Source organism: Pyrgilauda ruficollis, unplaced genomic scaffold, assembly GCF_017590135.1.
Source record: "Pyrgilauda ruficollis isolate IOZ18807 unplaced genomic scaffold, ASM1759013v1 scaffold48, whole genome shotgun sequence".
NCBI lineage: Eukaryota > Metazoa > Chordata > Aves > Passeriformes > Passeridae > Pyrgilauda > Pyrgilauda ruficollis.
The window spans coordinates 7,627,277-7,640,732 of NW_024526377.1; the positions used below are offsets into that span (position 1 = coordinate 7,627,277).

General features: G+C 41.3%; 1 protein-coding gene across 1 annotated transcript in view; it reads right to left on the reverse strand.

Moving 5' to 3' along the window:
* Positions 1 to 13,456, reverse strand: part of COL22A1 (collagen type XXII alpha 1 chain) — a 196,093-nt gene that overhangs the window by 112,780 nt on the left and 69,857 nt on the right. Inside the window, exons 10-11 of the mRNA XM_041479400.1 lie at positions 12,090 to 12,143; positions 11,299 to 11,334 (exon numbers count right to left, since the gene is read on the reverse strand). Coding sequence (XP_041335334.1) covers positions 11,299 to 11,334; positions 12,090 to 12,143 — 90 coding nt within the window. The remainder of the gene's footprint in view (positions 1 to 11,298; positions 11,335 to 12,089; positions 12,144 to 13,456) is intronic.

Sequence of the window (13,456 nt, forward strand, 5' to 3'; positions counted from 1 at the left end):
ATAGTTTTTTCATGAAGAGACCTAAAACAGAGAAGGAAGGAATCTGCAGGTATAAGGAGAGATGTAGAAATAGAACAATTCAGTATTACCTGATCCTAGAGAGACATCAGAAGCACATAAAGGAAGAATTCCTCAGTGATGTTGTTAAGCAACCCACTCAAATTTAAATGGTTTTCTTTCCTCCCTTTGCAGCTCCTCAAGCAGCTGCCAAGTTTACAAATATTTCTTCTAACTTGAGAACAGCTGTGGCCTATAATCACATATTTTATTTGCAACTCTGGGTTGTGGCCTATGCTAATGAAAATAAGAGCAAGCTAAAAAAAAAAAAAAAAGGGAAAAAGTCAGTTAAAAACACATGGTTAGTTTCTCATTTGCCTGTCAAATTCAAATAAATCACTGGTCTCTTCCTTCAGCATACAGACCAGACAACAGAAGACAGATCTTACTAAGGTCAATTCCATACATTATTTATCTTCCAAACTAGTCTACATCTCACACAAAAGCACCACTTTTCTAACCTGGTATGAAATTAAAATTTCTAACCCTGTCACACAATGTCAATGGAGGTGTCATTGGGAGACCTGCAAAAACTCTGCCAAGCAGAACCTCACAAATCACACACCCAGCATGTTGGCAGCTGCATAAACTGGGGGGTCTGGAGCCAAAGTAGGAGAAAAAAATATCAAGATTTGAAGAGAAACAGAACAACTGGGCAAGATGAAATGGAAACACAAGTAAAATTGAACTGTGGAGTGGTGGCACTTCACAATTAACACCCCCCTCTCTCCTTTGTTAATTAACTTCACAGCATCCCTGTGAAATGAGAAGGGGGTTACAGCAACTGTAATATTGCTGTCACCTCACGAGGGTGATCAGTCAGAGGTACAACACAAGAGAGGACAGACAAAAGGTCTCAGAGTCTGGGGCAAAGACAGAAACTCACTCCAGATTCCCTGTGACCCAGGTCAGTGCCTTAACCATAAATTTATTATTTCTCTTGGCTCTTTAGCCTGCATCTACCTTGGCAGATTGATGTTCATGAAGAATAAATGAGGAGATGATGGGTAGCTGTCCTACTGCTGATCCATGGTTACACACTGAATTGTTAGAAGTGTTTGATGAGTCACATGAAGTGGGAGAAGAGATGTTGAGTGGGGTCTTCGGGTTCAAATGTCTTAGAAAACTTCCAAGAGACCTCACAGTCTGGAAGAATGCAACATCTTTCTTTTCAGGGTTTCTCTATTTGAGGGAACCAACCAATGACATAAGAAATATTTTATTGAAATATACTGTAAATTTTGAGGTGGGTTTTTTTTTTTTTTTTTGGTTGGTTGGTTGGTTTTTTTGTTTTTGTTTTGTTTTTTGTTTGGTTGGTTTGGGTTTTTTTTTGTTTTGTTTTGTTTTTTTCCTTTCTTACAGAGGCAGGGCAAAGACCAGGGTTTCATTAAAAGCCAGGGATGATCTGCAGATCAGCTGAGAGGCAGAGCTGCAGTGGATATATGTCACCTAACTCCATTTTCAAAAGCAGCTGACCAGACAGCACAAATGACTGCCATTCTCCAGTCCTCAGAATGCAGGATTCTATTTGCTTAATAATCCTAAAGCCCTGTTAATATCTTGGCAAAACTGACACCAAAGCTGGCCTAATCTTCTGCTTCCACATAAAGTAAGACATTAATCTCAACTTGGACTTTGCTGAAGTAAAGAAGAAGAAATGAAGAAAATCTTCTCTTCTGGGTCTTCATATTATATTCTGATTTAATAAACAGGATGGTAATGTGGACGTGATACACAGGGGTCAGTAGAAGTCATAGGTTCTGCAGGACTATCAGGAAATCCAGCCCAGTGCAAACAACTGTTTAAATGATAACTATTTGTGGGTTTTATATTTCAAATGTATGAAAGATTTTATTTAATCCATTACATAGAATTCAGTTGTCTCCAAAAGGTGCTTTCCCAGGAGATACTAATTTTCAAAAGCTCTCTAAACCCTTGAACCTTATAATGAATGTCATGAATGCCCCACCAAGGCTTCTGACCCTCCATCCATTTTATGATCATGGTTCTTCTGTAGAGAGCAGATGCCCCATTTTTTCAGAGATTCCAACAGATATCTTTCTCTCAAGAAAACTGCTACTCCAAATTTTCATTAAAATAGGTAAAGCAACATCTGGGTTGTAGCTAATTTGACACATGGTCACCTATAAGCTTGGTACTGCAGGAGAAAAGCTGCATCACAGCTCACTCATGTGGCAGAGCTGTACAGTCATCAAGGTCAGTGTAGAGTTCAGAATAACATAGAAACATCCTAAAGACTTCAAAGTTGTCATTGGTGCCTGGAATCCTGTCCATCAGCTTCATATTATTTGCTTCCCCACCACGACACTGCTTCACTCCCTAAGTAGGTGATTGCTGAGGGACTGGGGTGGTCAGACACCCCTGACAGCTCCTGAACTTCTGCTTCATCTCCAGCCCAGGCTGAGCAAAGTGGAGAATGTAACTAAAGAAAGCAGCTCTGCAGCAGAGAGCACAGGGGAGTACAAGAGGGAGCTCTTCTGTTTGAAATACTCCTGTTCAACAATTGCTGAAACACTCAAGAAACAGTCAAGAGTCTGCAGAGCTATTTATGATTGAACATAACGAATAGGAGGTAAAATGTAATTGGAAACAATCAGTACTAAAATCCCACTGCACAGAGGAATAGCCTGACAAATATACTGGACTACAATGAGTTGGATTTGCAGAAGCAGGACTAAAAGATCCCAAAAGTTCATTTTTTCTTGTTTGCACGGCTGGGGCTAGAGGGTCTTCAATTAAAGACCCATTTCCTAGAAACCTTAAAATATGAAAAACATAACTCTGCTCCAGAAACTTCTTTGCCTTAAAGCACAAGTTGATGCTCCTTGCCAGCACCTGACATTACTCATGACCAGACAAACAGTTTGCCAAGGGGAAGTGTTCATTGAAACAGAAAAATATTCCAGTCATGTATCATGGCATTGATAAATTAAAGTCCTTTCATCTATAAAAAGTACATAGAAAATGGTTCTGGTCTTGTGGATGATTTGACACATACTGGTTGATACTTTTTCTTGCAAGAATAATCTATGAAATTCATTTGCTTTGCTTCTGGGAAGTTCCTGATGCTTCAGATCTCCACATATCCCTCAACAATTTCAGTAGCTCCAAGAAGAGCTCATTAGGGCAGAGGAGTAATGTGTCAGAGCACTCCAAACTCTGGTGCTGATCTGCTCTTAACATCTTCTGCTACTGATATTCCACATTCACCCCTCAGTCTATCTTCTGGTGCCTCCCTGAAATATGTACAAAACTTTTCCTCAGGATTAACTGCATCATCTAGTCCATGATTCCTCTCCTCCTTGAAGAGTCCCTTCCTTTAAATCTCTCCCTGCTGAGTAAATTTGCCAAACCACTGATCATTCTTCTCATTGCTCTTTTAGAGCAGTATTTCTCCACACCTCTCTTTAAATGTCATACCCAAAATGAAGAGAACGTTTGCCTAAAGTCTTATCACCACCTACTTATAACTTGCAGTGATGCACTGCTGTTCACTGCCAAACACACCTGAGGCTGCTCAGTCAAGTCTTTGCCAAAGTTATAAATCTCTTTGATCCAGCCAGACATGGGGGCTGGAACTAGATGATCTTTAAAGTCCCTTCCAACCCAAACTGTTTTTTCTTTATTTTATGCTATTTCTTTATGAAGTGGTGCTGCTCCCTAGGTCATTTTCATCTCAGAGGTTATGACAAAGGTAATGATCCTTCTTCCCTTTTTACTTGGACACTGAGGTGTACGGGAAGGGCAAAAGCTCTGGTCAAGATCTTCCTTGGAGCCAGTGACAAGGACAGAAAAACCTCAGTCTCCAGAGACCCAAACCTACTCCCAATACCAAATGTATCAGATACCCTTGAAATAACAACCACTAAGGGTCCACATGCAAACTTTTGTCATGAAAAAACCTCACATTTTCCTCATCTGGCACTTAGTACTATGTGTACATTTATTACTCAGCAGGGTCTGAGACCCAAAACACCATCTTCCTGCCAATGCCAGAGACAGGAGGCCTTGTGGGCTTTGGGAGACACAAAATCTCAAGGTAGTGCTTAAGAAAAAGGTTGAGAGACCCAGAACAGGTAATTAAAGGTGTCCAGAGCTGCACTTGGGCAAGTCAAGAACAGCATAAAATGCAGTGCTGCCCTGTCTCAGCTGCCCTTACCTGCCCCTTCAGGGAACCCATGAACAAGGCTCCTGCACCTTCTCAGCCACCACAAAACCAGGAACAGCCCAGCAAGATCTTTGATGAGTGGAAAGGGGAAAACCCATCTGCATAACTAGAGAGATTAACCAGCAGGAAGAAGGGCAGTGAATGCTTAGGATACCTTTGATGGACCAGTGATAGCAACTTGCTTTGTGTGATGCTTCAGCGCTCTGAGATTTGTTGGGCTATGAGCTGCACTTCAGAGGGTGTGCTCCAGGCTGCTGGGAAAGCTGTGTTATTCCCCACCTAACAGGCAGATAATCCATACCTATCCACTACAATATCGCTCTCAGGAGCATCCTGCACTACAAGAAGATTTATCAATTACTGAATCAAGACATCCTCCCTGTTTATTTTCAGAAGAAACACGGAGCTGGCAAATCTCTCTCACATGCTTCCTTTCCTCGCTGCCAGTGGATCTTGGCAGAGAAATCCTCTAAAGAAACAAGTGCTGGAGGACTTTGCGAACTTCTGGCTGCCAGTAGATGTCATTGCGTACCAGCAATGTACCTGCTAGCCAGGGAGCAATGCTAAAAAGAAATACATGTTTTCTAAGTTTATGTAAGGAAAAAAAAAAAAAAAAAAAAAAAAAAAAAAAAAGGAACCAAGTTACTAGCACTCTTACACTGCTGAGAATTAAGCTGTCACAATCACAATAACTATGTGAGCTGACTTTGAGTTGTTTATTGCAATTTGCAGCTGTTATTCTGGGTCACAGAAACCCACAGAATTTATCTAAAACCCTCTAATTATGGTTAAGAAAAAGAACTCCATCAAACCATGGCTATTTAGCTCTGAAAAATGTGCTTTAACTACAGTTAAGGGAACACAAAAATACTCAGCATGCAGACCAAAATTGGCCACATACACAAGAGGATTCAGAACACAATGAGTAACGCAGATAGTAACATTACTAGAACTCACATTTTAATATGAGGATTCTGACAAGAAATCACAGATATGAAAAACTCCAGTGAACTGCATGACAGCCTTATGAAGTACATGAGGTATTATTATACAGATGTTTAAGTGCTGGACTGAGAGTTTAAGTGCTCTTAACCAGCACTCAGTAGCTAAGAATAGTTTCTGAGCCAAAGAACAGTTCCAGCACCAAAAAAAAAAAAAATCCAAACCAAAAACAAACCCAAAACATACATATAAAAAATCCCTGCAGATTGTGCTTTACTTTGCCTTACCAGGTCAGTTTTACTCACATTACCTTTTATTCTGCAATAAAATAAGAAGACCTGAGCACTAAGAACACGAGAACTCAACCCTGAGGAGGCAGTGTTTCCATAGCCACTGTCTCCAGGGAACATCAGTGACAGGGCACTGGGGTTTTGTTTTGTCTTCAAATTTCAACTCAATATTATCTCTTAACTTGGAGATGTTTTCCCATTTTGTTACTGTCAAGAAGTGCTCACTGAAGGAGCCAGAATGGATGCTGATGTGCCAAGGCTCCTGCAGCCTGCTTCTGCCTTAGCCTCTCTGGGGAAACCCTTCAGCTCTCCAGTCCTGGGTAAACTGGGTGGCATTTGTGAGTCTGGGGACTTGGTGACACTACCTGAACACCACAGCAGCCCAGGCAAGGTCTGTAACCTCACTGGAGCATCTTCCCTGCACTGGGCTCACCATTTCAGCAATTAAAAGGACACATATCTCTTGAAGTGATAATCTGCTTTATTTGGAAGTTGCAGGAATAAGGACTATTTCTTGGTTCATGTAAGCTTAGGCCCCACATCATTTAAGAGCTCAGACAACACATCCTGCTATTAGAAGTTCAAGCTGGTTGCTTCCCCTCCTTTGTACTGAAGCTAGTTTCAAGCTTTCACCTCTGGCCCTTGAGTCTAAAATATCATTGCAAGCCTGAGCCTTACCTGCCAGTGTGAGCTTTACCTGCCAGTAAATCACACACACCATCCTCCTGGTCCCAAAATGCATCCCTTAAAACACACACAGACGAAAGCTCTCTTTCTCCATTGAACCAGCCTGCAGCACTTTTTGCAGGCAGAGCTGCACTCATTTTCTTGTGTCCCAGGTTGCTGGATGCTGGCCATCCCTGATCTAAAGGCACAGTGCTTGTGCTAATTTGCTAAGTCCTGCTGACAGCACAGCACAGGGGTAAAAAAGCAACAGGGCTTTCAGGTCAGGCCTTTGGTATATTCAGCTGCCTCCGGGCAGACAGGGCACAGGGCTGTGTGTGGAGACACTGTATCTAACACAGCAGATTTCCACAGCTTTTCCAAAAGCCTTAAAAATGGCAATAACTCCAATTTGGAAGAGAAGGGAAGGGGAAGCAAAGCCTTTGTTTGAAGGATCTAGCGATCCTGGGCAAGAGATACAGACCTGGAGGGAAAGAGGCTCTTCAGCTTAATTTTGGGGGAACAAAGACTAGCTGCTTTGCTCAAGGTCATTAGAGCCAAGTTCCAGGTCGGGATGTCTTACAGTCTAGCCCAGAGCCTGAAATATCTTCCTGCTTTTCTTTTCTATGCTTGGCCTTGCAGTCACTGCATCTCTAATAAGCCAAGCCACTTCAGAGATTTTATTCTCCTTAGAAATACTATAAAAATCCTTCTGCGTTTTATCAGAGTCATTAGCATGAAAAAAAATTGCAAGGAGAATATAGACTTTATCTGCTAAAGTTGTTTCTCATATTCTTTGCTGCCTGTGTGACTATTAGCATGAAGGAAAACAGATAAAGCACAAAAGGAAAGCCTGGATACTCTTGGAAACTCATTAGTGAGGGAAGTCCCAGTGCAAAACATAATGAAACGTTCATCCACCACCTCTGCAAAAGATGGGTGCTCGTGGTTAGAGTTTTTTCCTCTGATTAATTGGTTTCCTGTGGAAAAATCATAGTAGTGATCACTTGATCCATTTGTTTAATGACACCTTTCTCATGCTTCCTACTCTTCTTCAACACCTGTGAAGGGCTTAGTGTTGATCTAAGCCCTGAACAAACAATGGAAATTTCTGTCCCTTTCTGGGCAAGGAAGGTGTTAGGAATATTCAAGAGTTATACAAAAGTCTTAAGAACAGCTACCAGCAGTCAAGACAAAGGTGCAGTGAGCTCCTGGCCCATCTGCCTCAGTTCTCCTCAGGGGAGACTTCTCAAAGCTTCTGTCCTGTCACCAATTACATTTTGCAGAGCTCCACTGACATCCTGAAGCAGAGAATGTCTTTGTACTCACCAGAGGTTTACAGATGTCTCTCTCTAATTAACTTATATGCACTGTTTCAAACACAAAATTTTAACCTCCAGAACAGTCTGCAAAGAGGTGTTTCAATACCTGCTGGATGAAAAGCAAATTCATTTTGTTCATTTTAAACTTGCTATCAGGTAGCTTGGTTTGCCTTCCCTTCAGTTTTACAACAGAAGAAAGTGAAAAATAATTTGTCACTAATAACTCCATACCACTCAAAGTTTGACAGATGTGTCTCACTCCCCCTAAAGTCATCACATCTACAGGCACCTTCCTGCCTGCAGAACCTTTTCACTGCTCTTGGCCTTTGGAAAGCTGGAAGGGTGTCTCAGCACCACTGCATAATGCTCAGTCCTTTGCAAGACAAAGGCAGAAGTTTTTGAGAGCTTCCCAGTTAAATTTTGTGTGGAAGCATTAGGAGGGCTGGCTCATGATGTGGATGGCTGTGCCCCAGGAATGCAGACCTCATGCTCTACAGTACCTCCCTTGTCAGGCATGAATTCTCTGACTTGGATCGAGTTACTGAAACCCCCTTTTGCTTGAATCATCCTCAAAAATGATCTCCAGCTGCTCCTATTGCCCTCACTCCTCTCCTGCCCCTGCTCCTCTTGAATCAATAGAGATGTGAGATGTGAGTTACAACCCTTCCAGAATCAGGCTATTTGGTTTAGCAGATAGCCACTTGAATAACCTCCAGAACAAAGCTAAAGCGTTCCCTTTCATGGTGATGATGTTACAGAATTGGATATTTACCCACGTATAACCATCAGTTCAACAACAGAATCATTTGCAATAGTGAATGAACACACAGTAAAGGGACACAGATTTATGAGCAGAAATATGGCAGACTACATCTAATGTGAAAGGGATTAAGAACTCCAAGGGCTGAAAGGCAACAGTCAACAATGGATATTTAAGATCAAATACAGAGCAGCAATAGGTGAATCCCACCTCTCTATGAAATCCACTTGAGAGTGGTTTACAAGGACACCTGTAGACGCATTATGGTATTTTCTTTTTTTATATATCTGTGCACAATAACTTGGCTGCATATGCAGGTTTCTGTACAAAAAAAAAGCATGCTCCGTCATTCTGAGCTATTTAGGCCTGGTAGGAGATGCCAGGCTGCTGCTTGAACCATCACAGTGAGTTTCCTGGGTTTAAAAGTTACACAAGTCCTCATGTCAACATGAATTAGGTTTTCAGCCACAGCTGCTATTATCTTGGGGTTTGCCATTAATGATGTGCTTGACATGTTATCTATGCTAATACAAGCATCCTTTTGGCTTTAACTTGGTGATATAACCAAGGTGATGACCTGGAGAAGCAAGGCCAGTACCTCTCCTGTCCTTCTGGAAAAGCACAGGATTTTCCCTCTGACAAATGCCTCAGACCTCACATAAATGCCATACAAGCAGTACTTGGCAACAGCATGGTCTGACAGGTGTTTGGCACTGGCACAGCTGGAGAGCAAGACTATAGTAAGGGGGTAATTTTAATCTTGTCATCTCGGTCTTTTCAAAGGTGAGAACACTTTGTTCCATGAAGATTTAGGATGTGAGCCTCGTCCTTTTAAAGGATCCCACAGCACATGCATGGCAACAACCACACAGACTGCAGCTGTTACTAAAGTCCAGCATCTCTGATCCAGCTTTCCATCACTGGCTCATGTCCATATAAATCAAGGAAACAAACCTGTCACAGCCAAAATAAGAAAGAAACAAGAATTACTGCTTTTGCAGACATTGTGGCACAGCAGGCAAACAAAGGAGACAAGTGAATCCTCTCCTTCGAGGTGTTCTCCTCTCTGAGAAGGTTTTAATTTCATAGGTTATTCTACTTTGATGGTAACTGGCATTGCAGGCACTTGCAGCCCTGCTCCCTGTGGCTCTGGCTATTTCATGGGCACTGGAACTGACTGTGCAGGGACATGGTCACAGCACCAAGCCTGTCAGAGCTCAAGAAGCATCTGGATTGTGCTCTTAGATACACAGTTTAGGTTAAGTAGTCCTGGAAGGAGCAGGGAGTTGAATTAGATGATCCATATGGATTCCTTCCAACCTGAGATAGTCTATGATTTTATGATTCTGTATCCTGAGGCTCTCTTTTTAATCAAGCTAGCAACATAGAGCTGATAAATCTTTGCCCTGCATCAGGAACAGCACTGACACTGAGCCATTGGGTGCACATGGGGCACAAAAATCCTGGGTCCCATAAACCCTCCTTGCATAGATAAGAACAAGCTGCCTCAGCTGGCAGAGTTACCAAATAAACACAACAAGCTGACCATAAACTCAGCATCCTCCAAGCCTAAACATTTCTTTGGGCACTCAGTGCTGTTTGGCTACTCCAGCTGAAGAAGCTCTGCACCTACTGTGACATCTCTATACTTTTTCCCCTCCAGATCTGCAAACCTATTTCTCTGTGCATGAAAATAATACAGATGGAATGATATTTTCTGACATTTTTCTGCAGAGTTCAAAACATAGGAAAACAAGAACTTGCTTCAACTACAACACAACTAATACTGTAAACATCATGTTTCCCACCACACTGCTGGCTCTCACCACCTGCCAAACACGAGCTGGTTTCCAAAGGCTGAATCCTGAGTCTCAAAGGCCAAATAGTGTCTGTCAGTGGAAAGACTGCAGGAAACTGAATGCAGAGATGTGGTTTTTATGGCCCCCATGTTTCTAGCCTGGCTCAATAAAATTTCCTGTCATGAGCAACTGGCATTTCGATTGTAATTTCACATGATGAATTACCACTATATACAATCAATATATCATAACCATAGAAAGAGAAAATAAGAAGCTGCAATGGGCATAAATGCCATGTTCTCTCTAGTGCAGCATTCTTCCTTTCCAATCACAATCCAATATTGTTTGAAATTCTCTGAGCAATTGAGTAGCCACAGATTCCCTGAAAAACATCTCAACAGATTCTTAATCTCATTTTCAATATGAACCTTGACTTCTTCCTTAATATGTTCATCTCCTACCCGGTCAATCTTTTTCCATTGTTCCTTGCAACTTGAAATTTCATTTTGATCATAAGGAAAACACCCTCAGCCAGGTGTGATACAGAGCTACAGACAGAAAGAGCTAATTCTCTTCTGAAGCCTAGGCATCGAGACTCTTTTTTTTTTTTTTGTGCAGAATGGAAAGTTTGTAGCCAAAACTGCCTTGAAATCACCATCTTTTTAAAATGCAAATTAATCCAGTCCTGCTACTTGTTTCCCACTGTTGATCACCAATGAAAGAGTTTTCCAAGACAGATAACACAGGAATTTTCAGTGGTTATTTCATATCCTCAATTTTAACCTCCAAGTCTTGTTTCTCTGTCTTGCCTAATATTTGAAGTAAAAAAATATTCCAGCTTTTTTTCATTCAGTTTATTAATGAAAAGATCCAATTGGAAGAAAGACTATGACAGACTTCTCATAAGCCAAATTTAATCCTGCTGAAAAATTCAATAAACTCAAAATTATGCTTTCCTTCTGTTTTTCATCCTTCCGGCCAATTTCTTTAGTGCATTATCCTCCACGAACTCACTGCTGCTTACACAAAGCAAAGATTATGATTTCAATTTGATCAGATTTTCCATGGTCAATGCACAAAGAAATTCAAAGAACACAAAGGGGAGAAAGCAATGAACACTCAAAAGCTTGTCTGCAGAAGGAGACATAAAGGTTCCTGACAAAGATCCAACTGTGTCATGTCTTTTGTATCCTGTGCAATCCAAAAGCAACCTCTGAACTACAGCAGGCAACAGCAAGCAACCCATTTGTTGGACCAGTGAAGGATTAGAGCTTACCTTTTCTCCTTTTACTCCTATGCCATAGGCTTTGCCCTAGAAATGAAAAAAAAAAATGAGGGGAAAATGTAAATTTGCAAACAAGGATATCAAACAACACTACATATACAGATTTCATGTTTTCCTTGTTATGCATCCAAGATCTATCTCTCTTTATATACAGACATACAAGTTAGTTCACAACTACTATGGGGAAAGCAATTTTCTATGGGCATAATTCCTTGATAATAATTCAGTGACAAATTAAACTAAAAACTTATCCCAAATTCTCCTACTGCAGCCAGAAAAAACATTTTTTATTCATGGAAGAGCATGATGTTATATTTCCAAAAGCAAAGTTGCCAACAATGCTTCCTGGAATGAATTTTACATAGGGTTAAAGATTTTTTTGCCTAAAATCTCAGCCTGGCATTTGCATTAATTACAGCTGGGGGAGGCTGTGTCTTGGTCTGTAAAAAGTCAAGAGAGATTTGCATCTTCTTTGTGTTCAGTTGTCTCATATTGTCCCCCAGCAGATGTGCAGCTGTGGTAATCAAGTGCATCCAAGTTACATACTTAATTAGAAGGTCAGTATTAAGTCAGTTATCAGCTGTACCCAGGGATGAAACCTCCATTTGCCCTCTCCAAGAGAGGCCAGTGAGTGCCAGGTTCCTCCTGGGATTCAGGTCCAGCAGAGGGAACAGCTTTGACGAGGGCACACAACGCTGTGAGCAGGTTCTCACCGTAAAGCAGAAAACAACTACTTACATTTTCATCTCCTTTAGCAAAATCATTGGGTATTTGTTACTTACTGACTCTCCTTTCTCTCCTCGGAGTCCAGGAAGCCCTGGGATGCCTCTTTCTCCCTTGAAATAGAAAATGTGTTAATATCACATACTTAATTCCTTCCTTTCTTAGACATAGAAGGAAAGTGATGCAACAAGGGTTTGACTGAAATGATGGACACTTTTGGTTCCACCAGTCTCTACAGCCAAGATTTCAGCTCCTGCCCTAACGACTGGGTGTACTTAATTGCATGTCTTGAACATCCACATTTTCAGATTGATTTTCTATTCTATTTTTCATATGAAAATACAGGTAGAAGCCTTTGGAGTGCACTGGCAAGGCAGAGAGTTTTCTCCTGTGAAGTATTTCAACAGCCCTTATTTTTTACTAAGAGAGGAAATATTTGCAAAGGTGCTTTGCAGAAGGCCTAGAGGGTACATGCCAAAAATGTGCAAAAAATAATCTGAAAATATTGTTAAGATTTTAGAGGTTTTTTGGGTTTTTTTTTTTTCAATCCAAATCCCTTGTTTTCAGTCACATTAAATTTTCAGTATCAGCTAAGCTTTTTCTTCCCTCCCACAAGTGTGCAGCACACACAGTCATTCTTCCTGCTTGTTCCAGTGGGAGAGAGGGAGAGTAACATAGAAAAGAGACAATTGGAAAGGTACAATTTATGATGGTTGGAAAGGTTATAACTGGAGAAGGACATGCATAGAGAGCAAAAGAGAAAAATTGTTGATCAAAAACCAAGCAAAACTTTTTCTTCACTTTTCTCCTAAAAAGGACAGGGGTAAAAGGGATAAAGAATCAAAGAAGATCCAAATTTTCATGAATATTAATCAGATACAGAACTTAAGGTGGTGCCAAACCCAGCAAGTGCAGAAAAAATACCCGTAAATCATTTTTACACAGTGCTCTGCAGTCTCAAAACTAGAGGTAGGACCAGCAGAGTCCACTACTTGGACTGGTTTAAGGCCATGTGCTGTGCTGCCACCAGCTCCTTCAATTCTTCTAGCACTGGGAGCTGCTGGGGAGCAGAAGGCTCTGCCCACACACCTCTGCCCAGCTCCTTTCTGATTCTCACCCAAAATATGCAAACCAGAAGTGTGCTGTGCTGAGCACCCCATCTCTCACTTAAAATGCAATGTGCTCACCTATTTGTGCACTGTGACTTGAGTACAAACTTAACATCAAGCTGAAAAAGTCTCAGACCTGGAGCAGGACCCTCCAGTACCACCACAGCATCAGTAAGTCTGATGACCCCTGCTCTCCCCAAATCTCCCCACATGGGCCACAGCAGGATTTAATTTTGTGTTTCTATCAAATTTATCCTGATCTATGCCTCCTCAAAAAAAAAAAAAAAAAAAAAAAAGTGCTTAGCAGAACCAGGAAC